The sequence below is a fragment of the Clupea harengus genome, chromosome 12, assembly GCF_900700415.2.
Source record: "Clupea harengus chromosome 12, Ch_v2.0.2, whole genome shotgun sequence".
Taxonomy (NCBI): Eukaryota; Metazoa; Chordata; class Actinopteri; order Clupeiformes; family Clupeidae; genus Clupea; species Clupea harengus.
In genome coordinates this window covers 14891697-14918643 of record NC_045163.1, presented here as the reverse complement: position 1 = coordinate 14918643, position 26947 = coordinate 14891697, and the positions used below count along the sequence as shown (strand labels likewise).

General features: G+C 44.1%; 1 protein-coding gene across 2 annotated transcripts; it reads right to left on the bottom strand.

Moving 5' to 3' along the window:
- Nucleotides 1-1250: 1250 nt before the first annotated feature.
- Nucleotides 1251-26947, bottom strand: smarcad1b (SWI/SNF-related, matrix-associated actin-dependent regulator of chromatin, subfamily a, containing DEAD/H box 1 b). 2 transcript variants are annotated; one of them, XM_012817052.3, is made up of 23 exons: nt 26775-26947; nt 25975-26110; nt 25736-25808; nt 23542-23590; nt 23224-23324; nt 22085-22183; nt 21665-21743; nt 20921-21393; nt 19531-19727; nt 18424-18514; nt 17669-17768; nt 17209-17268; nt 17002-17077; nt 15383-15518; nt 14719-14850; nt 13521-13616; nt 11838-11955; nt 9816-9931; nt 8819-9007; nt 8345-8463; nt 6972-7154; nt 6639-6748; nt 1251-6077 (listed from the first exon to the last, which is right to left on the bottom strand). In XM_012817052.3, exons 1-23 carry the CDS (start codon nt 26779-26781, stop codon nt 6016-6018), a joined length of 2802 nt encoding a protein of 933 aa, XP_012672506.1. In that variant the 5' UTR covers nt 26782-26947; the 3' UTR covers nt 1251-6015. The 2 variants fall into 2 exon arrangements, with proteins under 2 accessions (XP_012672506.1, XP_031433352.1); XM_031577492.2 differs by lacking the exons at nt 25736-25808; nt 25975-26110; nt 26775-26947 and adding an exon at nt 24755-25050.

The window sequence follows — 26947 nt, the reverse complement described above, 5'->3', positions numbered from 1 at the left end:
ACAGGCCATAGACATACGTATATAGACTATATATGTCTATACAGTATATGTCTATGGCACAGGCAGCCACGGTGTGCTTTTGGCGGGTCATATCACTCGCTGTTGTATTGCTGCATTAGATGTGGCACAATCAGAAGACACTGTTGAGCAATGCTCCCCTGCGTCAGCGGCTCTTTTTCTTTGTACAGTATGTGTTAGTGACCTCTCTTTTGTCGCCATCCCCTTTCATTAGATATTGTCTCAGGGACATAACGACTGGTTCCCTGTCTGAAGCCATGGGGGCCCAGCTGTGCCTTAAAGCCCCTTTTTTTCACGGTGGGAGCCGATTGTGGGGCGATTGACCCTTAAAAAGGGTAGCCCCACTCTAGAGGGGGCAGGATATGCAAATTCTTCACTGGGCTATAGTGCAGCAAGGGGATTGGCTGTAGCTGCGCTGTTAAAGAGTCCTCTGCCTCACTAGCATTCCACGCAAAATAGTACACCAGAAAATCTAAGATTAATGCGGTTTTGCTCACATAATATATCACATAACATTTACATTTACACCACAACATGAATTCAAATGTATTTCATGTTTAATCACACATTAATCCATTTGTTCTAATAAAAACTAATCGCCATTCCACGGACTGAGCCGTGAATGTATACTGAGTGAGTTCATGTGAAAGAGCAGCGAAGGAAAATGCTAAAGCCTGCAAAATTGCTGATGTGTGAAAAGCCTAATGTGGTGATACATTTTATTAGATACCTTTAGACATTCTGGTGATTTATTTTAGATCACATTGATGTGCAATATGCAAATATGATACTGCTTTACAAAACAGTAACAGTAAAATTTCAACAGTGATATATTTAGAGAATAACTGTAGAATATGTTGTTGATATTTTGCTCATGTAGACTTCTAAAACATGCAGATGCATAATGCATAATAACAATAAGATGCATAATGATATTTACGATACTGTTGCAGACTTTTACAGTCTTTTCTCATTAAATAAATATATTTCTCAAATATATCTGCCTTTCCATATAATTTCTTTTTTGGGCTAGTCCAATTCATTTCGGGCAACATAAATCTAAAGAATGCCTGCCCGATGGGCTACTAGGTGTTTAGAAATGTTGCAAGCTCTGTGAATCTTATGTTAGCACTGAAAAGGCAGCCATTTCTGGAATGTTACCTCACTAGTGTTCCATGTTACAGAAATGGCTCTGCTGAATTAACATAAGAAGCAAAAAAAAAAAGAACTCGTTGGTTAAAAACATTTATTAAAACCTAGTTTTAAAAACACTTGGCAAACAACAGTCACATACAGAACAGTACATTCAATAGGTTTATTACAAGGTAAACTTGGCACACTTCTTAATTTTCTTCCTCAGTGCAGCAGGAGTCCAGTTAAAAAAAAAACAATCAATCAAACAAACAAAAACACTTGTATCTTACGTTAGCACTGAAAAGCAGCTATTTCTGGAATGTTACTAACACTGGATTTTGAGAATTCCTCCAAACCAATTGAATGTGCATCTACCTAAATGTGGTATGCCTAAATTTTTTTTACATAAAAATGGATTTCAGTATTTTTTAAAGAAAACATTTGACACACAAAGTTTACTCTTGAAAGACACATGGACAAAGTTAACGGAATTCCAAATTATATATAGTTCTGTATTCTAATGTGCATATTGGCACCACACTTAAGCCACCAGCTCTTAGTATTGACCTATGAGTGCCTCATAGCAATGGCGTTATGGCAAAGTAATGCACAGTATAGTATTTTTCCTTTCATAAAGCTTTGATAATATTTTAAATTACTTTGAATCATTAATGTAACTCTCTGTGCTGGAATGCAGTCTCTCTCTCTCCGTCACACACACACAACAAGCTGTTAATATCTCTCCTGTCTGGCATCCACACTAATGATTTGCTAACTTCAGCACCTCAATAAAACAGTTTGGGCTTCTGGTTTGGAACATGTAGGAGGAAGACGTGCGAACAAGAGTCTCCTGATAATCTGATCACATTTACCTTAAAACTCCTCTGATTCAATTGTGCGTCAAGTTAACGGTTTTTAGAACATACATTTTTCATTTGCCATCTTTTTTTTTTGCTACTGGAACATGCAGTCTAATCAGAAGAACAAAGATTTAGAAACTAAAAAGTCTACACTAAGTAGCAAGGTAGCTAGCATGGCGACTGCTGCTACCACTGATGACCTTGCCATGATGTTGGCTAAAGAAATGGTAAAAACGCGAATATTTCAAATTGATTGAATCGTCTCTGGCACCTATCCAGGCATCTATAGTGACTTTTCACAAAACTATGGATACACTGGGAAAACGAGTAACTTCGGTGGAGATAACCACAGGCGACAACTTTGAAGCCCTGGCTAAAGCTGAGAAAGCCATCACTGACCTACAAGCTATGAATGCTACGTTGGTTGACCGAATGGAGGATTTTGAGAACCGATCAAGGAGGGCGAATCTTCGCATTATAAATGTGCCAGAGGCTAGCGATACCAAAGACATGGTGACACACGTCTCCACACTTCTGAAGGACGTCATGGGGAGCCAATTTAATACACTGCCTGAACTGGACCGTGCGCATAGGATTCTGACACCGAAGCCTAAAAGTGGCCAGCCACCTAGACCCATCATTGTCGCCTTCCACAGGTATCAAGACTGTGAGACTGATCATACGGACTGGATTTATGGTTTCAGTAAGGCATGTTCCAGTGGACTGTGGTATGTTAAGTTTTCATGAGCACAAAAATTGTAAATTAAGCCGTTTGGAAACGTAGGAGTTTTTTTTCCAACATTCAGGAGCTCTGACGAGCAAGACGATAGAGAGTGAAAGTGTGTTGTTGGAAGCATCTAGATAGGGGGGGATTCCTGCATGCTGCTAGTTTAGCAGAGATAGGAGGGTTTGCGTATGTTGGGGATAACTGGGTAGACTGGACAGGGGTTCTTTTTGAATGTGAATTTTGTGGACTTGACATGAACACTGCTTGTGCTTCCTGAGTAAAGTTTGAAAAGAACTTAAAGCTTCAGCCTTTGACTTGGGGAAACTGTTAGCTATCTGCTGAGCTAATGTAGCAGGCTAGAGGGACCTAGCCACACACACAGAAGCGGGGGCAGAACAGTAAAAGACAAACGCTTTTCGTCCATTGTGCTGCTTTAGGATACATCACTATTTCGAAACTTTTTTAAAAACTTAGAAGTCCCTACCCTGTCTTCTGACCAAAGACAACATCTAAATGAGCCACTGGAGCTTGGAAATGTTCGGTATACCATCTCTGCCATGCAGAGCGGAAAGGCTCCGGCCCCGGATGGCTTCCCCATCGACTTTTATAAAAAGTTCTCTGATCAATGAGCTCCTCTGCTGATGGATATGTTTAATCACTCATGGTCACAGGGAAGATTGCCTGATTCCCTTAATGAAGCATCCATAACACTTTTGCTGAAGCCGGGTGGGGATGCATCCAAATGTGGCTCATACCGACCAGTGTCACTTTTAAACACTGATATTAAAGTACTCTCAAAATTACTGGCTACAAGATTGGAGACTCCCTTACCAGGTTTAATATCAACTGACCAAACAGGTTTTGTTAAGGGACGGCATTTATTTTCTAATATAAGGCGCCCTTTGAGTGTGTTGTATGGTCCCTCGTCTAATGTTGCTCCAGAAGTTGTGGTTTCATTGGATGCAGAGAAAGCTTTTGACCGGGTAGAATGGGATTTTCTTTTTTTTTGTTTTGAAAAAATTTGGCTTTGGTGAAACTTTTATCCGGTGGATCCAACTTCTGTATTCTTCCCCTCAAGCTGCAGTAATCACTAACCAAATGCGCTCCCAAAGTTTTCCTCTGTCTAGAGGTACCAGACAGGGTTGCCCATTGAGTCCCCTATTATTCACTTTAGCAATAGAGCCACTCTCCCTTTTCTTGAAGTCAACACCCTCAATACAGGGTATTAGAAGGTGGGGATTGGAAGTTAAGCTATCCTTGTATGCAGATGATATGTTGCTTTACATATCAGATCCACTGTAGTGTATCAACAAAATCATTTCAGTACTACATTCTTTTGGAAAGGTTTCAGGCTAAAGACTCAACTTATCAAAAAGTGAATGTTTACCAGTAAATAAATTAGCAATGCAAATCCCAGACCAGGCCCTGCCATTTCATATCTCAAGATCAGGTTTTAAATATTTGGGCATTAACATAACTTCTTCATTTAAAAACCTCTTTGATGGAAACTTTGCCCCACTCATTGCTAAGCTTGAATCGGATTTACAGAAATGGGATATTTTACATCTGACCTTGGCAGGCAGAGTGAATTGTGTTCAAATGAATATCCTGCCAAGATTTCTATTTCAATGTGTTCCTATTTATTTATCGAAATAATTTTTCTGCCAAATTGATAAACTGATTTCAGGATTCATATGGAGCGGTAAGAACCCCATAATTTGTAAAGAGTTCCTCCAACGTCCAAGAGCAGGAGGGGGGTTGGCACTGCCAAACTTTAGAGGTTTTTATTGGGCAGCCAATGTCCACAAAATAACACACAGGAATCCCCAGTTACAGACTGGTGTGAGCTGGAGGGCATGCATATCATCCTCCCTACAAGCTCTGGCTTCATCTAATCTTCCCATTAAGATCTCACAATTTACATCCAATCCAGTGGTCATTTCCACTTTCAAAATATGGTCTCAATTGAGGAGGCACACAAATTTAAAGGACACTCTCTTGATTCAGACCCCACTGTGTAACAAATCACAACTTTATACCAGCCAAACTAGATAAAACCTTTGTTGTGTGGCAGAGAAAAGGGATTACAAAGTTCAGTGATCTTTATGTGGATAGAATCTTTTCTAGTTTCAATGATTTGCGTTCTAAATATGACCTCCATCACACTGACCTGTTTCGCTACTTTCAGGCCCATCAGTTTGCTAAGTGCCATAGTCCACAGTTTCCTCCCTGAAAGGTCCCTTTCAGATTCACTTTTGGCAATTCCTTTTTGGTTGAAGGGTTTTACAGCGCATTCTTATTCACTGATTTTGTCAATGGATAGTGTCAAGCTGGACAAGATCAAAACTAGTTGGGAGAAGGAACTTGAGACTGTAATCCCAGAGGACATTTGGACTGAAGATCAGAACAGAGTGAACAAAAGCACCTCCTGTGCAAGACTAGGTCTAATCCAATTTAAGGTTTTACATCGCCTTCACTGGAGCAGAGCTAAGATATCTTCCTTCTATCCAGATGTGGATGGCAATTGTGATTTTTGATTTTGATGTGTTGTCTGAAATTCTTGGAACAACTGTACCACGTTGTGCGTTGATTGCTATATTTGGTGTACCAAATGACCAAAGATCAGCTCAACATCATAGCTTTTGTATCTTTGCTTGCACGAAGGTAGATCTTACTCCATTGGAAATCAGACATCCCACCCAGTGCAGCGCAATGGCTGAAAGATGTAATGTTATTTTTACATTTGGAGAAGATCAAATTTGCAATTAGAGGCTCTGACAAATTCCAGGCAGTCTGGAGACCTCTATTGTCATACTTTAGTGGTCTTCAGGGACTCCCCAACTACGTGGTCCGTAGGCTTGGGTCCACACTATACTGTTCAGCCCACTTAGCTTGGTTATAGTGATTTGCCGAGTGTGACATGTTTGAGCTCTTAAGTCATGCAGTTTCTCATAGAAAGTCTGTCTATTTATTTGTGTTTTAACTCTAAACAGGTGTATCAAAGACACCTAAATTGTCCATGTGGTTGTTTTCTGTTATGGTGATTTCTCTATGTCCAGTCAGGGTGGGGGAGGGTGGGTGGGGGTTTCTTCTATGTAAAAAAAAAAAAACTCATGTGGATGAATAACTGTCTGAAATCTATACTTTTTAATTAAAAAAAATTAAAAAGATAAAATAAAACAGTTTGGCAGTAGTCCTCCTGTGACTGCAAATGGCAGCCTCAACGTGGCCAACACACACACACACACATAAATTGGAGCACCTAAACTTCTCTGGTCAGAGTCCTAATGAAGCCTTGAGGAGAGACGCCATATCCTCAGACATGTTCTCTTCATCACCTGGAAAGAGAGGGGACAATCAAGGACAAAGAAATCAGATCTGGAGTTGACACTGTATTGTTCGTGCGATCAAGCGAGCTTTTGGTATGCATGTGTATAAAGCGCAATGTGTTTATTTGACTGTTACAAACTATATACAACATGTTAAAAACTGTCTGGAAGCTGATCTATGAGTGTAGATCACTGTTTAGAGCAGACTGAAATATGCCATCTTAGAGTATAGAGTATTATAGGGAATGAGAACCCCTCAACACCAGTGTTCCTGCAAAGTCAACTCCAAACACTCGGATTCAATTCCCAAGGAGCTCACATAATGACGAAAGATAAACCATCCCTTTCGCTGCACAAAAGCCTGAGCTAAACAAATGGGTGATAGTGGGTGTTTGTGTCAGGAAATGTACGGATTTAGTAAATGCTTCGAAAGGGACTTACAGTACAGATATACATTTTATTAGTACCCTATGTATGCTCTCTGGGAATTGAACCCATGACCTTGGTGTTGTTAGCACCTTGTTCTCCCAGATGAGCATCAGGAACTTGACAGAGATGTGTTAGCATTACCCTGTTCGCAGGCGGTCATGTCCTGCTCCAGTTTGAGCTTCTTCTGTCCGATTCGCAACATGCCGTCCTCTATTGAGTCTTTGCTGATCAGTCTAATCACCTTCACCGTCCTGGAGACCAAAAATAGAGCTGAGAAACCAACACACACACACACACAGTCTGTCCTTCAAACAATAGAGGAAAAGAAATATTTTAGGTCCCCGGCACAACTTTACTTTGGTCTCTGCGTTTTTTGCGTGGGTGTAGATCAGTTCAAATACATGCCCATCACATGTGTATGTAGAAACCACACACACGCACACACACGCACAAACCAAAAACACATTCTCTGACCTGGTCTGACCCAGGCGATGGCAACGATCCTCTGCCTGTTTGTCGTTGTATGGGTTGCAGTCGATGTCGTGCAAGATGACCACATTGGCAGAGGTGAGGTTAATGCCCAGCCCCCCTGCCTTGGTGGAAAGCAGGAACACAAAGATGTCCTGATCCGTGTTGAACTTGTCGATCAGGCCAATCCTGGGGTCAGGACAGAGAGGAGAAGGGACCAAAAAAAGGTTGTGCTGATGGTCCGACTCTGTAAACTAAAGCTGTATTTTTTTTTAATGCATTTACAATTATGTCAGTCCCACCCACACTGAAAGCCATTTATTTATTGCTAATTCACTGTTATGGTGCTGTGTGGGAATGGTAATGTCGCATTGTTAATCTATCCCCTAGCGACCTAGTAACATTAACAATAATCTTCTGACACGGCTTCAGTGGTAATTGGAACTACTGGATTCACGTGTTTGAAAAGGGCAAGGGGGACTTTCCCCCTTAATTCACTTAATTAATATCAGGGTAAGCTCTTGCCCCATTGAGCTGATGTGAGCTGGGAAAAGCTTCAGGCTATTCAGCAAATGGTGTTTCCTGGTTGCTATGCTAGCTAACTAAAGCGACTTTAAAATAACCCTTAACTTGTTTGTTGACAACACTTCATGACTTTTCAAGGACCTTTAATGAAATTTGAATCTTTAATGAAATCTAATGAAACTCTGAATTAACAACCTTTTCCATTATTTTTCTTTTAGTTAGGCTACGTCAATTCAAGTAGAAACCATCACGCTGCAGAAATTCGCACAACAAATAAAACATTATCCATGGAAGAATACAGTACGATTATTCATTTCAATAGACTGAATTTCACGACTCTTCTAGACCTGGAATTTTTGGGATTCTAAAATTCCATGACTCTTCAAGGATCCCCATGATAGTGGGAGCCCTGTTAAAGGGCAGAGTTTAATTTGCATGAAATGATGGCTAGTTTTCTAGCTGACGTTAGTCTCCTCAATTTAACTTATATAATTATGATGGGAAAAGGTGAAGCTTTGCTGCTTGGCCTCCGAATACACAAGTTAGCGGCTAATTAGTTCCTATTAACACACCCTAGCAACTGCCAACTGTTAAGATGGTTCGTTAAGCTAGATGTAGCTGGAGTAGTTCATAGCTAGGTTAACTGGCAAGAGGCCTTGTATGTTTTACACGTCTCTGTATTATCCGGTAAATACAGTCTGGCGGGAATACACAACATCTGTGACTTCATTGCTATGGAAGACTGAGTGGGAAAATTTGTTATCTATCTCGTGTCATTTTTACCTGATACATTAATGGGTTTCGTATGTGTAAGAGGCTAAAGTTGAAAAATAACTGGCTGCTGGTTGACCCACCTGTCAGCCATGGGCGTGGAGCCATCCAATCGGATGTAGCGGTGGCTGTGGTGCTTGAGGAAGACCTCGAGAATGTCTAGCATCATGGTGAACTGGCTGAAGAGCACTACTCGGCTGCCCTGCAGGGTGGGGAGGGGTAGTGCAGGGGGAACAGGGGAAAAGACAAGACATGCAGAGAGCGATGTTGAGGCCATGCAGATCTTTAGCATCTCTACTGTTGAGTGTTGGCATGTGTGTATGAGGCAGTATGGTGAGTGTTTCTCCAATATGATACAGTTCAGTAGCTGTGTTGTTGTGTGTGTACCTTGCACCTGTCTGCGGGGGTATCTATATAAAGGGAATCTATCTATCTATCTATCTCTCTATATATATATGTGTATGTGTGTATTTATTCAAGTGTTTGTCTCCTCTTTCAAAGAGCTCAACAGCTTTGTGAGTGTGTGTGAGTGTCCTTGTCTGCGAGTGTGTATCTACCTCCTCTTTGAGGGACCCCAGCAGCTTCGTGAGAAACTGCAGCTTCCCCGAGTCCAGCAGCAGGTCCGAGCCGAGCCTGAACTCCCTCAGCGAGGCGAACTGCAGGCAGAGCCGGTGCAGCTCAAAGTCTGACATCACCTCCATGTCCTCCTTCACCAGGGCCGGGTCCGAGTCCCGGTGGGTCAGCTCCTGAGGGGGGAACCCACACAACACGTGTCCCGACAGAGATCACAGCAGAGGCGCAGGGAATTACTGAATAAGACTACTGACACAGGATATGCAGTAAAATATATGCCTCACATGTTAAACGCTGACCTATATGAAAACAGTGCACTTTCTGGTTTTACCAACTACAGTAATCTGGATAACTGCCTGGTAAAACTACCACACTACATCACGGACGCAGGGACAGAAGATCAGACCAATCAGGCAACACAAGACTTGAGAACTTGACGCTATTTACCCCTGCACAGATATTTTGATTTGGCATGGATAGATGCATTGAACAACTAATCAAAACGAGCAATGCAAACCCAAACCAGACTATACATACGCCGCACACAACCCAGCTCTCGGAGAAAATGAAAGGGCACTCTTGGGAGGCATAACGGAGCATTTTGATGATTATGTCATCCATTTCTGTTCCACGCTTGGTGCCATTCTGTCTCCGTGTGCGATCCATAATAGGACTCATAATGTAGCAGGTGCCCCCCCTCGTGACCCATCAGCACTGACTGCATCTGCTGAGCCACCCAAAGGGGATGGTGATGGCAGCCGAAACCATGGCAACTGCATATGTACCCCTCCCCCTCCCAAAAAATCCAACCTACTCATTTTTCATTACTGGGCATTTGCTGGGTTTTATGTGTCCTCATTTCGCTGGCTGTTTAGATGCTGCATCTCTGTTTAAAGGCACTGTGTTGTGTTGTGGTGCAGCTTAGTAAGAGACATTACATGAGTGTGAGGAATAGAGGAGTGGTCCTGTGCTGGGCCTTACGTTCAGCATGAGTTTGCTCATAAGGGTCAGGCGCTCGGAGGTGTAGTACTGCCGGTGCAGCAGCGGGTGGTTGGCCATCTTCCGCAGCTGCATCATTGCATTGGTCAGCGCACGCTCTGCAAACACAAACGGCAAATGTTACACAACACATTGTCAGTGCCTGTGGGACTAAGTTTATATACATATGCTGGCAGAAACTCCACACAAACACACATCAGCAAACGTATGCACACAAAAGCCGCAACACACACAACACACATGCAGGCACATACACATACCCTCTCCTGGAATGCACATGCACACACACACACACACGGAGGTCGGGTTTTCGCATCATGGCATAACAGTGAAGAAGACGCTTACCTAAAGACCTGCAGACCCCCCACCCCCACCCCCTCCCATAAAACTGAAATTAGATCTGATGGCTTTGCTGCGGGAGCCAAACACTCATCAATGTGACAACTTTTACGAGCGGAGGGGAGGTTTCTGGAGAGGGCCGCCGGGATTGTCCGCGTGCACGTACACATCCATGCATACCAACTCACTGGAGACCCGCCAGGCTGCACTCACAGGAGAGGAAAAAAAGCTGATGCAATTAGGCTAGCGAATCACAAGCTGGTTGGGCTCTCGTGGACTGATCGCAAACGTGGCTCTCAAAGCCCTGTTGTGTTCAGAGTGAGCTCAGTCAAGCAGCAGGGAAGAGCTTGGGTCGTAATGAGGCAGCCTAGCACTGATTCACAGTTATTACATTCAGGGTGGAAATATAACAGAACTGGGCAGGTAGAGACACAAGGAGTTGAAAGGACTATTCTCCTTTTCTAATTCTGTGTTCTGTCCTCGCATCTGCTTACCGTCCTCTACCGCTATCCACATTCTCTCCGTTGTGCTCTCCTTACCTTAACTATCTGTGTGGATTAGGTATAAGGTCATAGAATTATGTGACCTCTCATGGCCATGACGGGGCAGACTGTATCTGAATTTTTAAGAGATGCTGACCTCCTGTCTCTTCTATCCTCTGCTACTGCTCAACTTTATCCCCATTTCCTGCACTGTGAAACTCTGGTCGGCTTTGTGTACACACACACACACACACACACACACAGTGTGGTAATATTTTCATGAGGTGCACTGTGAGTCATGCTGTCCCAAGGGAATCTAAGCATAAAAGAGTGGAGAAAATGCACATCAAGTACACTCTCTGCGCTTAGGCTTCACACAGGCACAGGATCCATACTAGCACACCTGCAGTGCGCACCAGTGAGCAGGCAGGAATAGTGCCCAAACCTTCAAGTGTGGATTAAGTGTGGCTAACGAGGATTACACAACAGTTAGATCCCGTTTAATGATTTATTCATTTCTGAATTGAACAAGGAGCATTTCACGAGTGGGGATATCCTGACACAACCCCACTCGGACTCTTCACCACTGGTAATCTCTCTGCATTTGACCGTTTAATTGTACGACATCAACATTCCATTTATTCAAAGCGAGAGAGCAGATTGGCTGGCAGCCATTTTATAACGTTACGTTAAACAGTTTTCTAGTAAGGAAAAGGGAGCAAATGGAGTAGGGGAAATGTATAAATTGATATGTAATGTGAAGACAGGTGAGTGTACAAATTAGGATGTACAAATAGCCTTTCTGACTCAACGTGGAGTTACAGTATTCGTTGCTTGGCAACACTTGATGCCAAAAACTCAGGTTGGAACTATTTTTTGGGGTGGAGAATGAATAAACAAAATCAAACTAAACGAAAGAAAACACAATCTCCTGTCTTCAAACTCAGTTAGTCAGTAGTAGAACTGTTGTATAAAAGCAATATGACACTCCTGTTCATTGGGATGGTAAAGGATATCCCCACGGCTGAGATTACCTGCGGCACTCAACTATCTTTTACCAACCCCACTCTCACTCGTGTCATATTGCATAACTGGCCCACTTTGACAAACTACTCACACCCACACGTCCTCTTCTCCTACCCCTCTCTCCTTAAGTCAGACTTTCCTCCCTTCCCCCACTCACTCTCTCCATTGGTGGCACCCTTCAGCTTGCTGAGGAGGGCGCCGTAGAGCTGCTGCTGCTTGGTGCTCATGGGGCAGAACTCCACCAACTCCTCTTTTGCCGGCAGCTGCTTCAGGACCTGTCGTCGTGACAACACAAACAATGCAATCACCATTGATACTGCAACTCAAACATGGGCAACAGTAACAACAGACTGCCTAAGTAACAAAATCACACACACACAAAATAAATATGTAACACACACACACACCTGTTACCAAATTTGGAGCATACGTATTAAATGCATAGGATTCAGTTGAAGACAAAGAGCCTTTTAGAAATGCTGTGGCACATTCAGCTAGCCATTTCTATAGTTGTTTTGTAGAACATGTTTGTGTTCTAAAGTTCTAACAGGTACAGCGTGTAGTTTTTAATGGCATCTAATGGTGAGGTTGATGAATGCAACCAGCTGAATACCCTTCCCTTTACAAGCGTGTGCTAAAACCTACGGTGGCCGTCAAATGCCATAACGAAGTGAAAAGCCCTATCTAGAGCCAGTGTTTTTGTTTGGCCATTCTGGGCCACTGTAGAAACATGGCGGTGCAACATGGCAGGCCTGCTCCCTATGTAGATATGAAGGGGTTCATTCTAAGCTAACAAAAACACAATGATTCAGTTTACACTAATGAAAACATAATTATGAATACTTCATTTAATTTCTACTTATAGATGCCACTACAAACCGCACACTGTACCTTTAAGGCAGATATTTTGTCTCATTCTCTGAGAGTGGAAACTGTGAGCCCTCTGCTTGACCTGACCACACACATTCTCTTACGCAAAACCCCCCAGCATTTTCACAGCACACACACACACACACACACAGAGCACCTGCACACACACACACACACACACACACACACACACACACGCACACACACACACACACGCACACACACGTCCTCTGCCTGCTGTGCCCTTCCCAGAGCCAGCAGGGAACCGGCAGGGATTCAATACTTAAACTTAAAAAGCCAATCATGGCCCGCCAAACAAAGAGCAATGGCTGAACTCACAGTGATCACAAAGGTATACATTCCCTAAACTGTTCGCTGATTTGAGACAAAAATTGTCTGTTTAATGTAAATAGAAGACATATATGAACCCTCTCATCTGGCATGTCTCTCGTGCTGCTTTTGGTGTTTGGCTTGCATTTCATTGGCGAGGTTGAAGTTTAACGTTTGAGGGCTCCGATTGCAGACACCAATGGCCACAAGTATCTTACATATGCACATCAGAACAGAGCTGTACTACTAGACAGCATCATTTTTAATAATAATAATATCCATAATGTTTTAAATCTATAAGGAACACACTCGGCATGGCCACTGATCCCACACCGACAACAGAGCTGGGCAATGGATTGTGGGTGATTAACAGACTGGTCTTTCACAGAGGCCTCTCTCCATCCTGAACAACGCACTCTCCTGACTCGAGGCAGAGCACAGCTGCTCTGATTTACAACTGGTTACCTGTTTCATCACGCCCCCCAGGCCATACCATGAATCTGAGAAGAAATAGATTTACTAAATATGCCGGCTCGGCTTATGAAATATTGCCATGCTGGGGGATGTTTGTCCTCAACACACTGATTTCTGTGAATTTATTTCATTAGTTTTATTTTCTGCTGGTTTAGCTGGGCGTTACCTCACTCTTGATGCGTCTGAGGATGAAAGGTTTCATGATGAGTTTGGCGTGGGTGATCCTCTCCCTCTCAAAGCCGCTCTGCTCTTCAGACGAGCTCTGGAAAACAGCAGTCCATGCCAATTTTACTCATTTTTAACTTAAAGGCATAGTTCACCAAACCAACCAAGGAAGTAAATGGGAATCAAATATTTCTGGTCACTAGTATTATGCCGAAAAACTTTGTATCCAAGTCTCTCTGAAGCCGACTGTGGAACAGATCTGGCCTGTTATGGCACAGGCCAGCTAGTTAGCGAAGCAGTGGTTCCCAAAGTGTGGGCCGGGCCCTCCTAACTGGCACCTGACTAGCGCTTAACTTGCACTTCAGCAGTTACATTCCTGCACTTCTTTTTCCTCTTTTCTAGGTTGTTGTTTTTCTAATTCTCATGTAAAGTAGTATTTATTGTTACACCATGCTTTTTTATTGCTCTTAGCTTGACTGTTCTCTCCCTTGTACGTCGCTTTGGACAAAAGCGTCTGCTAAATGACTAAATGTAAAATGTAAATGTAAATATTAAGACTTGTGTAGATTTTTGTTTAGCACCAGACAGCAGACTGAATTTGGAAGAGATCAGGCCTGGATCCACCAGATCTATCCATGCCCCACCTAGACCAGACCTATCCACCACCTAGGCCAGATCCTCCCAATGCATTAGAATAATTACAGAAGATATAACTTGTGATATAAAAGTGCTGCGAGTACCTCAGAATAGGACTATGTGTTGTGAACTGAGCTATGATGTGTTTAGAGAACAGTGTGTTCTGTGTGTTGTGGCATATTCTGTGTTAGGAGAACAGTGTGTTCTGTGTGTTGTGGCATATTCTGTGTTAGGAGAACAGTGTGTTCTGTGTGTTGTGGCATATTCTGTGTTAGGAGAACAGTGTGCTTGTGTGTTGTGGCATATTCTGTGTTAGGAGAACAGTGTGTTCTGTGTGTTGTGGCATATTCTGTGTTAGGAGAACAGTGTGTTCTGTGTGTTGTGGCATATTCTGTGTTAGGAGAACAGTGTGCTTGTGTGTTGTGGCATATTCTGTGTTAGGAGAACAGTGTGTTCTGTGTGTTGTGGGATATTCTGTGTTAGGAGAACAGTGTGTTCTGTGTGTTGTGGCATATTCTGTGTTAGGAGAACAGTGTGTTCTGCGTGTTGTGTGCGTGGCTCACCATGGAGAACAAGCGGGCGATCTGGGCGGTGCTGCTGGAGAACATGGAGGGCATGATGAAGTTGAGCAGAGACATGAGCTCCAGAAGGTTATTCTGCAGGGGGGTGCCTGTCAGCAGCAACCGATGAGCCGCCTGGACAGGGAGAGAGAGGGAAGGAGAGGGAAAGAGAGGGAAAGAGAGGGACAAGGGGAGGGAGAGAAACAGACAAAGAGAGAGAAGGAGGGAAGAGACGGAGAGAGGGGGAGAGAGAGAGAGAGAGAGAGAGAGAGAGAGACAAGGGGCAAAGAAGAATGAGTAAGAGGAGGGTGGGAAAGATAAGAGATGAGAGGTGCGTGAGAGATTGAGAAAAGTGATAGAGAGAGAAAGAAAGAAAAAGAGAGACAAAAATAGAGATGGAGTGAGAGAAAAATAACAAAAAGAAGAAGGTCATGAATGAGGGAGAGAATGAATGAGAGAGATGGATCAAGAATGAAAAAAGAGAATGAGGGAGGGCAAGAATATGATGGAGGACAGATTCAGCTTTAGCAGGAACTCTGTGAAACTAACACATAAAGAAACTCTGTTTTTTGGGCCTACAACATTTCAGCAAGGAACAAGGATGGGCCATGGGATCGTAGAACCTGACCCTTGACCTGTCAGATGGGAAGCTTCATGGTGCACTCACGTTGATAGCCATGAGGTGGCGGTAGCGTAGTGAGTTCATGTTCTTCAGCATGTGGCCTTCATCAAACACAGCATACTCCAGCTTCAACTTGCGGAACAGGCTGCGGTCGCTCGAGTTCCCTATCGCCAGGTTGTACCTGTACATGTGTACACACACACACACACACAGATTAGAGGACTGTGGTGGATCCACTAGCAGGACCTGACGCTGAGGGCCTTGATAAGCTAGTCTGTGAGGTCTGACTACACTTGATTAGACTGAATAATGAATGAACCGCACCTTCTCAGCTTACCAGGACCCCCACCCCCATCACCACTGAGCGCCTTCAGGTTTCAGCAGTGGACCATTTATTATCATTACTACTCCATTAACACGGGGTGCCCCCGGCTAAAAGGGGGACACGGCTAGCAGTTTTCCCTCGTTAACCTTGAGGAGCCCCGCAGACGGCGGTGCAGCGAGGGAAGCCTCTCGGGCCGAGGGCAGCGGCGCTTCAGTGACGCACTCAAGTTTCCCCGACCAAGGGCATGCTCTAGATCAGGTTTGTGTAGGTCACCCTTTTTCAAGGTGAAAATAAAGCATCAACACCACCACGATACTGAGATACTTTGACTGCTGCAGCGGCCACTAGACTTCTCCAAAACGATGAGAAGGTGAAGATGAGTGAATGTATATGGAGAGTAGAGGATGGTTGCAACCACCCAGATTTATACAAGGAGTGCATATTTTAAACAGTTCCTTTGATCAATGGTCGTTAATGATAATTAATGGAAAATCAATAGTCATTACCGGAAATTCAATATCAAAGGTTACCAATTTAAAAAAGCGAGAGGTAATAGCTACCTGATTTTGGCTTTTTTGTGAAAGTGGTTTTATCCCCATACTGAGTATATTGCTCCACTATATCTAATACAATGTTTGTTTCACATGGACGTTTAAAGGCAACAGAATTAGTAAGGGAGGAAAACTGCAGTAAAACAAACAATTAAAAGCAAGCTAAACATCCTCAGCATTCCTTGTACAGGTGATCGAGGTGATGACAAGTTGAATAACTACAAAGAAAACATATAATTCTCTGTCACCACACTACTAATTACTTCTGTGGTTGTCACTTGACATCAGTTCTCCAACATGCACTGAAAGTTTCCTGGCTATTCACCTTCACAACTTCACCTATGAAAACCCACCCAAATCCAGGCCGCCTTGTCTACCTGTAATGCCGGTCCACCCATTATCTGTAAAGGGTGTGCCAGAGGACAGCAGGCTAATGAGATAGAGGGGAAGAGGTGATCACAGCCACACAAGCTCTCTGATCAAGAAAAATCCCTTGTTTGCCCGATTGTTCCAGAAAAAAAAAAAAAAAAACACAGATTTAGCAGCTAAATAGCTTTAGCATCTATGAGACCAGAGCCATCTTACTTGGCTTTGGTGGGAATTCATGAAATGCTTCCTAAATCAGTCAGGGACTGTACTAATCCTTCATTCAGCCTTCAGCTCATTGACCACTTGAACACTTGCATACATGAATACATTATTGTATGTATTTGTGAAAGGTGCTTGTAGTTCTTTTGTGAGTGTGAAATGAGGTGCTTGTAGTTCTCTTGTCATGCTTCCACACTCACGTGGTGACGATGATGTTGTAGTCTACCATGTTGTTGAGGACCTCGTATCGTTTGAAGCGACGGTCCTCCGCTGTGCCTGCAGGTGAGACCAAAGATAGGACTGAGTTCTCTGCTGGTGTGGACACAGCAACTCCCTGCTGCCCCGGGAGAGCACAGGAAATGGCAGTGTAGTGGCAGTGTGTGATGGAGGAGCGGTGGAAATCTTACCGTGATAAACGAGCACCTCAAGACTGGGGCACCACAGATTCAGCTCACGGACCCAGTTATCTGCACACAGGTCAACACACACACACAGCGCACGGTCAATATCTGCATGCTTCAGAATGCTCTTAATCACACAGAAACATTACCTAACTTTCACCATGCTCCTCACACAAGACAACACCAGCCACACGTGTGTTATGTGGTAGACAGAGACACAGTATGAGAAGGCAGACAAGAGCTATTAATCAACCAGCAAATTAATTAACCAAAAAACATTAAAAAAAAACAATGAATCGATCAATCAAGTCAACCAACTAACCCATTCTGTCTGTGTGTATTAATTCTAAATCATGGACCCCGTGCAAGACAGTCCAGCAGAAATAAACCCCTTAAAGATGCTTCTGAATGACCCGTTAGTTAGAGCACCATGAAGAGCATGCACCAGGGTCCTGACGCCCCTCACCCAGCGTGGACGCGGGCACTACGATGAGGTGGGGCCCACGGTTTCCATCCTGATACAGGCTGGCCAAGAAGGAGATGGCCTGGATGGTCTTTCCCAAACCCTGCGGACAGCAGAGGACAGGCAACAAGGCAGGCATTAAATATACATGTCGGCTCCAGGCGCGTGGAAAAAGTTCTGTACGTGTACATGGCCTGAAGCAGAGCACTAGAGTCGAGGCACATGCTCCTTGTCATAACAGTAGTGATGTAGACTACAAGGAGCAGTGGGCACAGAGGGCCATGCGGTGAGGAAGAGAGACCATATAATATAAAGTGCCGGTATCCGAGTACAGAAAGGAAATCCAATAATGCTTGACAATGACATTTCATCTGGCACAACGGCTATTGTGGCGATCGACTGGGAACCTTTGTGGCCAACACCGCTGAGGATCATAGAAACCTAGGAACCTTTGTCTCGACACATACAATGACACAACCTAAGACCACTTGTCTGTGGCAAAAACCTATTGCTAATACTAGATGCGCTTTAATTGTCTGTTGGTGTCAAAATGATCGAACAACGTTGCCCACTGTATCTCCCGCCTTGCAAATGCCTCGCTCAGCTTAGTGGTGCCCCCGTGCCAGGCAGGCGGGCGACTAGGGGATGGCATGTCTAGCTAGGCACGGGGTCAGAGCAGGCAATCAGCAGCAATTAAGGGGTGGTTGCAGGAGTGCTGTGTGTATTATTTAGGAGGGGTGGCTGAGGGTAATTCACACCATCTCATCTGCCAGGATGCCGCTGAGGTTGTTCTGGAAGAGCAGGGTGAGCCAGCGCAGTCCCACCAGCTGGTACGGCTTCAGTTTGAACCTGAACACACACCAAAGGCCACGGCTTGGTCAAGTTATATACATTAAATGTCACAAGGTCAAAAAAAATTTGAGACATTACACAACCCAGGATTCTGCCTACATTCAGTAAGGGATAATGTATAGTCCGCCGGTCATTCTTTAAAAATAAATCCCAACAGGACAAACTGGACAGGTCTTGTATTGTACTGGAGGGATTTATTTTTAAAGAATGATCAGCAGACTATACATTATCCTGCTATTTATATGGTTACTTGCCATTTCTCCAAAATATGTCTTTTTTATGACTTTGTTGCCGTTTAGTTGCTTCCTCTGAGAAAAAAAATTGTTGTTCAAGCAAATAGCTTTATAGTTTGAGGTGTTGCGTAGCAACATATTACTTGCTGACTTTAAGTTATAATGAATAGCCATTACGATAAGTGATCAGACTACTTGCTTAATGATATAAAAATGTGAATCAGAAGCACAAAACCCATTGCCAACGGCAGCGGACAGTCATTTTTTCATACAACAAATGTTGTCTTTCTGTATTTGCAGCAGTCTCTCTCACTCTCACACACACACACACACACACACACACACACACACACGAAGCCCCCAAACGTCAAAGCATAAAACTTTTAAACCTAAAACAACAACAGCAGTAACAACAAATAAATCAACACAAAGTTCAGCAAGAGCTTGAAACCTTAAAAAAAACTTATTTTTTTTAAATGGCTCCATTTGAATTATGTGCTGCTCATGCATACAAAACCACATCTATACAAAGTCATTATGCATTTCTTCCTTATTTCTACGCCTTTCTATGATTTTCTGCTGCTGATTATTTGGCCTCCGTAACATTACAAATGCTCTGAGCATGCCCTGCAGTAAATTCCATAGTAAAATAGAAATTGCTTTGGATACCACTGTAATCTAAGAAGTTAATTAGGATTTTAAGGGAGTCATTTAGTCACTCTGCTTTGCTGCCTGATGTCAACGTGTATTTTTTTTGGTCGTTAAAAGTGTGTCACTTACGCGTCGTTGAGGATGCGTGGCTGCTCCATGGATCCGGTGCCACTCTCCAGCACCTGGGTGACGTCGCGGCTCATCTTCTGGGCAATCTCCTCGCAGCGACCCATGAGCCCCTGCACCACCTCCCGCTCACGCAACACCTCCCGGCAGCCTGCCAGCAGCTCCACAGACAGCCCGTTACCGCCGCTCAGAGCCTTATCCTGAGCAGGAACACACACACACACAGACAAAATACGCACATATGTAAACACATAAATATGAACACACACACAGCACAGTAGAGTGACCCTGGCCTTCTTCTAGTGCAGTGTTTCCCAAACTTTTTACAGTCCCGTACCCCTTCAGACATTCAATCTCTAGCTACGCACCCCCAGCACCCCTCCTGCACTCAGTTATTTTATTTTATTTCATGTTTGTAAACCCCCCCCAAACACACACACACTCACCACAGGTTAATGAGAATGGTGTGCTTGAGAGGATGCACATAACTCTGCAATGTCTGGCTGAATTTAAGGAAGTCTTAAATCGTTTTCCACACAGTCTGTATTTTGTTGTCATGCTCGTCAGAGCTGAGAACCCACTCTCACATAAGTACGTCGTGGCAAAGAGCATCAAAGTCTTTTCACTGAGGTGTGTTGTTATGTCGCGTTTGACCATGTCTGTCACACCGAGTTGATTTGCACACAAAAAAAGCTAGTTGCTTGACTAGCAACAACTGCACTACTGCTAACATCCTGATCCGAGGTAGATTAGGAAGAGCAACCTGGGTTGCTGTCGCCGGCAGGTGCATCCCCGATTGTAGGCCTTCTAATAGTAGTAGCGGTTGGTGTCTCTCTGGACCGGGGATTAACTCTTTTTAACCATTTATCCATTTGCGTGCAGCAACCGGAATGAGCGGAATTCTGACGAGGGAGCTAACCGTTGTGCCTATGTTTTGACTAACCTACCTGTAGCTATTTTTGGCAGTGTAATTATTTTGCTGAACACTACAATGTATACATGAGTGTATTTTTGGCATTGCGACTGGGCTATTCAGACTATTTAAGTTATAGGTCAGTTTGAAAATGGAATGGGCTGTTTCACTTTGAAAATGCAAATCAAATTTTTTCCCCCACGTACCCCCTACGTTCCTTTGCGTACCTCAGTTTGGGAAACACTGTTCTAGTGCGACATTCCAGAGTGACCTAGGGACACTGGTGTCAGTTTGCAGTACTAATCCTGATATCCCCATACACTGTTTAAAAATAGAAAAATACACTTTGTTCAGAGTGCACTTGAAAAGTGTACCAGAGGATTTCACAAAGGGCTGCACAGAAATTTCTAGAACGGCGGTGAATTTCTAGAAATACTGTAAATGACTACTACTGCTGCTTACTACAGACTACTCTCTCACCAGGTCTCGCCACCTCCTGAAGGGCCTGAGCTCCACGATCTTCTGGGCCTTCTTGGCCGAGCAGCCTTCGATGAGTGACAGCTCCTCCAGGGACGACTCCTGGAAAAATCTAAGGATCTGTCTCTTCTGTGGGGTCAAGCGACCTTTGCCCTCTCCCTCAGAATCCTCCTGGTCTGAGGAGGGCTCGTCAAAGTCACTGGCGGCTCCGTCTTCGCTTTCCGAATCACGGCTCGCCGCCTGCCTCCTCTTTTGCTTCCGCGATGCTCTGGTAACATTCTGCGGGAGCTGTGTTGTTCTGTGGGGTCTTTTTGTACTGGGCGGTTCTGGTGCAGGTTTTGGCGTGGCTTTAGTGGGTTGAGACGCCTGTCTCACGGAGCGTGTGCGGAGCGTGGGCGGGGACTCGTCGCGTCTCGAAGGTTTAGGAGAAGGAGACGAAGGCCGTTTGGGAGGATCGCTTTCGGCTGACGCGTCAGCTGGAAAAAGAAACCACATCGGGGCACGACTCTGAGTTGGTCACTTTCCTAGCCACATACACACGTTTCAAACAAGGGCATTTACAATCACTACATTTTCCCTGTTCAACTAACCACATATGGAAAGAGGGGAAGGAGGGGAACTCAGATGATTTCAGCTAATTCTGGAGTGGATTCTCCCTGAACTAGCATGAATTCAGTGGATCCAGGCCAGACCAGGGCCAGAGCCAGGACAGAACCGTTCCAAAGTGGACTATCACAGGACACTCACCTTCTTCAGAGAACATCCGCAGAGCCTCCAGTGTGTCCTCATACAGCCAGTCATGTTCCTGCAGCACATCCCTCAGTTCCTGCGCACAGACACACACACAGAGACACACACACAGAGACACACACACAGAGTACGTCCCATGTTGAGTGTGGTAATTTGGTGTGAACATGATAATAGTCCAATACCACCGCAATATGGCACAATGTCAAAGAGGACAGCCCATGCACTCCTTGGCATTAAATCAAGAGGTAGAGTGTGTGCAGACTAGCTAATGGGCCACTTCAACCAACGGATATGCCTCCATCATTCGGTTCATCCATTTGTCTACTAATATCATTACACCGCTTAATCGCTTAAACCACCCATCCCGCTCTCACACAAGCTTAGTGCTGCAGTGCTTTTAGTGCTGTAATGGCTGACCTCCTTGGCCAGGTGAGGGAAGTGTCTCTGCAGCTTCTTCACCATGTCCTCCTGCTCTCGCCAGCTGGGCTCTGGGCCCTCCTCCTCCGAGTCGTCCGTCTGCAATTGCCCCCAGAGAAAACCACACCACCAATTGGTTAGAAGTCAGATCCACCACATTACCCCAATTAAAAACACGTATCAAATCCCTCATCACTCTCTTACTCCACAGGCCTTGAAACATTTAGTCACTCATTTGTCATTTGGCCACTCTGAACCACACACCCAGAGAAACTGGTTCGGTTTAAAGTCAGATCCACCACCCCACACAAAACCATGGATCAAATCCCTTATCACAAACAAGAAATTTAATAAAGTTACCATTCTTCACCCCACGTCCAAAGAATCCAAACTCTTTTTATCTTCTCTCCAATTGCCATCTGCCAGTCCATAAAGAGACCAAATCTTTCAGGCATTCAGCTAAAAGCCTCCCCGCCAACACCCCTCGAGAGACACATTTATCGAAACCTTAAACTAAGCCATGCAGACACTAACCCCATCCATCTTCCCACTAATTCCTTAAAAGACAGACCACTACCACTTTAACTACTCATATGGTCCCCTGACACCCTCCATGCTGGCAGGGCCCCTGGCAGCCCACTCAGCCTGTATACACATGAACATGTGCGTTCATCTTATGGCCGCAAAAACCTTTAAACCACCTGAGCCCCTAACTCCCCCCTCCCTCCCTCATCACCCCCTGCCAGGCTGGCAGTGGCCCAGATGGTGCTCCACACTCTGCCTGGGCTGCTGGACCACTTGTGTGGGATCAGCTCCCTGCCGCATGCATCTCGCTGTGACAAGAACAAATGGACCCGGCGGTGTGGCACTACATCATCGCAGAAGGGAGAGGATAAACCTGGAGGATGTATTCAAGACCTCAGTGTGTGTTTGTGTTTGTGCATGTGGACATGTCTGAGTGTGTGTGTGTGTGTGTGTGTGTGTGTGGTCGGGCGGCATCCTTGAGCAGGGACACTTCATGTAAACAGCTTGTAAAGTATGTAAGCACGGAAAATGGATGAGATAATGGCCTTACGGTCGAGAGTGTGTGGAGGGGCTGGTGTTATCTACAAAGTGACAGCGGACGCAAGTGAACTCACCTCGGAAGCCTTCCGCTTCTTCTTGGGGTGGGAATCAGGACTATGTTGGGACACCCGTGACCCATCTGTTTCCTCTGCCCGACTCCTCTTAGAGGCTGGCTCTGAACACACACACACACACAGGTGGGCATGAGAACATGCAAGAGGCCTGGCCCTCTACATCAGTCAATGTCAGGCCGATAACCACATAGCAAACGAGCCCACTTGTAAAATCCAGTCTTATTCAGCAGTATTGATGGTGTCCGCCTGATCAATGTGGCGTCACTCTGGGATAAGTAGTAATTGAATAGAGGGGGGGGGGGGGGACAAAATACTTACCCGAGTCTCCTGACCTCTCCAGGGAGACCTGAGGCGATGTGTGGCTCACCTGAAATGTATTTGAAGACGTATCAGAGCATGCCATTGTAATGCAGAAACTGGTGAAACATGGTGAAAAAAGGGCTTGTTGTGTTAGACCTCACGAACAAATTCATGCCCTTATACATACACAAATTAGACTAATTACAAAACACTGGTTTGATTTCTAAGCATGACATGACAAAATCCTAGACCAGACGGAGTGAAAACAAAGAGTGAAACAGCCACGACTGGCCTTTTGAGATATTGCTCAAGCATGGGGAGCTTTAGGCAGTTTTAAAAGAGCTTGAATTCTTTACTTTGTGTAATTGTACTGCCTTCACTGTTTTCAAACACAAGAATGTAAAAAATGTTAACGGTTTCATGATTTGTGATCACTGAACCATGCTAAATTGACTCTTAATGAATAAGTCAGTCTTGTAAATAATACAAGTTAAACATAGTTATCTAAGATGTGCACACCATCACAATGAACAGCTTGTCAACTTTGCAAAATGGGCCAGAAATTCTTCACATTAGTATGTATAACTAGAACCTTTCAATACAACTCAACACAAACCTTGTGACCACCTAGACTGCATGAAATTACAGTTCCACTCTCACCTTCCATCCAAGGCTTTACCAATCCCATATGCTCAACCCTAAAGAGCACCCTCAAAAATAAGGTAAGAAATTAAAGGCAAGTCCTCAATCCTGGTGTGAGATTGTTGGCATTCCAACTCAACAACAGTCAATCTGAACTCAACAGCCAATCAAATACACCTCTCACTTCAGTGCTCCTGAACCAACGTTGTTGATTGTTACAAACGGTACCTTTAAGATCAGCCCTGAATTATCTAACTATTTATAAGTTTGTACTGCACAAAAGCAAGCACAACAGTACTCTCAAAACAAGCCATTTGAGGACATGCTTCTAGTAAGTTCCATCTGTAGCTGGTACACTGAAAGATGAATGACTGACCGGGTGTGACGGAGTGAAGTATTCACCGTCACTTTAAATAGCGCAGAAAGACCTTGGGGAAATAGTTTGGGTTTTATGTGAATGCTTGATGAACGGTTTGACCAGGGTGAGACGGAATCGCGGGGGGAGCGGCATGGCGCCGTGCTGTGAGCTAATGATCCGAATCACTCACTCCTGGATACAAACAATATCACGCAAACAATGGAAGCTTACCTGCAACATAACCAGCCGTGGCCAAAGGCGTGTGTTTGTGAACAGGACTTCCTTATTCCGGCAGGAGCGCCAAACAATGGACTGTTCCATTTTAGACAGGGGTGTTTTTGTTTATATAGGATAATATCCTTATAGCTGGCTGCCAGAAGCTAAATTGATATGTTTGTGCATGTGGTGATGCGAGATGTAAATGGTTGTATGTTTGATACATGTGTAATATGTTAAAGTATTGTCTGTTTAGATAATTGATTAGTGATTGATGGTTAACTCCTGGGAGGAGGAGTTAAGGAAATATAACCTGCATCCAGGGGAGTTGAGATTGGACCTCTGACTGGAGAGGATGCCTATTGCTTTTGGTTAAGAAGCTATAACTGCTAGTCAGGGTAATTAAGTGTCTGTCTGTTTGTTTGTTTGGAAAAAGTTATTAGTGTTAAATGTTAAATGTTCGTTTTGTCTGTCACCTGCCGGCAGCTTAATAAATCTGCACCTTTTGGACTACTTAAAACATTCTCCTGGTTACTGCCTCTGCCGCTCAACAACTCTACTTCACACCGGGTAAGGCCCTTTTCTGTGCTTGAATTGGGCCAAAGACTCCCTACATCTGAAAGTCGTAGGACAAAATATATGCACTGGGCATAGGCTATGAGCATCATACTGACTTTAGTGTGACTGCTTCACAATAAGGTTACTTGTTCTGCTGTAGCTCAAAGTGACACTGTGCAAACTATTAAAAGAGTGGTGTGAATCATTAATAGGTTCACACAAGGCCTTCATCAAGTTCTTATGAAGGTTCGCTGTTCCAAATTCATCATTCAAAAAATTATCACTGACAACTGAGATGTCAGGCCATGCACTCTTTCATGAGTGCTTGCAAAAGAGTTATTTGAGATAGTGCTCTTTTGTAGGAATAAAAATAGGCTTTTTTTAAAAGTGAGACCCATTATTTTAGTAGATCTATGCGCAAGATGATGAATTTCTTACCTCATCTGAACTGTCTTCAGTCTCTTCTGACTGATCTGACAGAACAATCACATTCTTGTCAGGCTGCTTCTCTCTTGAAGAAATACGAGCACATGAAAGAGTTAGAGATCACCTTAGAGTTTAAAGCCAGATGGAGTCTGGTTGTTTTGACACGATTTCATCCTCATTTGAATATTCCAGATGGAATGAGCCCATGGTGGCTGAGGACAACAACCGGGGCGCCTCGCTTATTAACTTACTTGTCTTTGATCATGGATTTCCCAGACAGCTCCGTGTCAGACCCAGAATCTGATTCCAGCACAATACAACTGGACCCTCTCTCCAATGGTGGCCCACTGGGCCGTTTGGACTCCGGGGTCTCTGGGACAACCGTGCCTGCCATTGAACGATATACGGGTGTGAGGGTGAGAAGAATAGGTCAGGTCAATTTCGTGATTTTCAGAAGAGGATGCTTTTATCTCAATCCTCCGTGTGAGATAGGGAAATAAATTGTTAATGTTAGATCATTTCATTCAGGTTAATATGGCATTACATTACAACACTGTGGTTCATCCTTGAAAAAGACAAAAGCCTTTAAGGGTTGGGGAAGTTGTATAGCTTGGCTGTCAAAACTTGGTATGTTTGTGGCAACTATTTGACATGAAATATAACAATGGTGGAATGAACAAACTTAGCCATATGGCTCATGATAATGTAGCAAGTATGGCTAATTTCATCTCAGCCCTCCGTGTAAATCTGTGTCCTGTCTTATTCTTAACGAATTTAAAATGTTAGTGATTCCGCCAACGGGGTAGTAAACTACACTCACACAGGATGAGTTTGTGTCTTCGTAGTATGCTATAACGTTACAGACACTGCATTTTTCCTTTGCTACAAAGGTTAGCTTGCTAGCATGCTAACAATTGATAGCTTTAAAAGTAACTGTCAACCCCAAGTTGCTATGCTAGCCGTGCTATTACTAAATGTGTCACCCTAGACAGCGCATTCATCCCATCACCATTAAAACACAAAATAACCAGGTAATGCATTTTCCCCTTACAGCTCATGAATGAATAAACAGCACTGTTGTCACGGTAAGACGGCCTGTTGTCAGACGCATAGGAGTTCTTGTTTTAAGTCTACCGTGCTTCTCATTCAAAAAGGTAGCCGATGCTACATGTCGCGGCTACTACTACAACAATGGCTTGCGTCTACGGAATCGCAGCCGTATTC

Coding starts and splice junctions, on each gene's coding strand:
- smarcad1b (XM_012817052.3), bottom strand. Junction 23,591..25,735: donor CTGAAGACAGTTCAGATGAG/GTAAGAAATTCA, acceptor AATACATTTCAG/GTGAGCCACACATCGCCTCA. Junction 15,519..17,001: donor TACAACATCATCGTCACCAC/GTGAGTGTGGAA, acceptor ACACATGTACAG/GTACAACCTGGCGATAGGGA.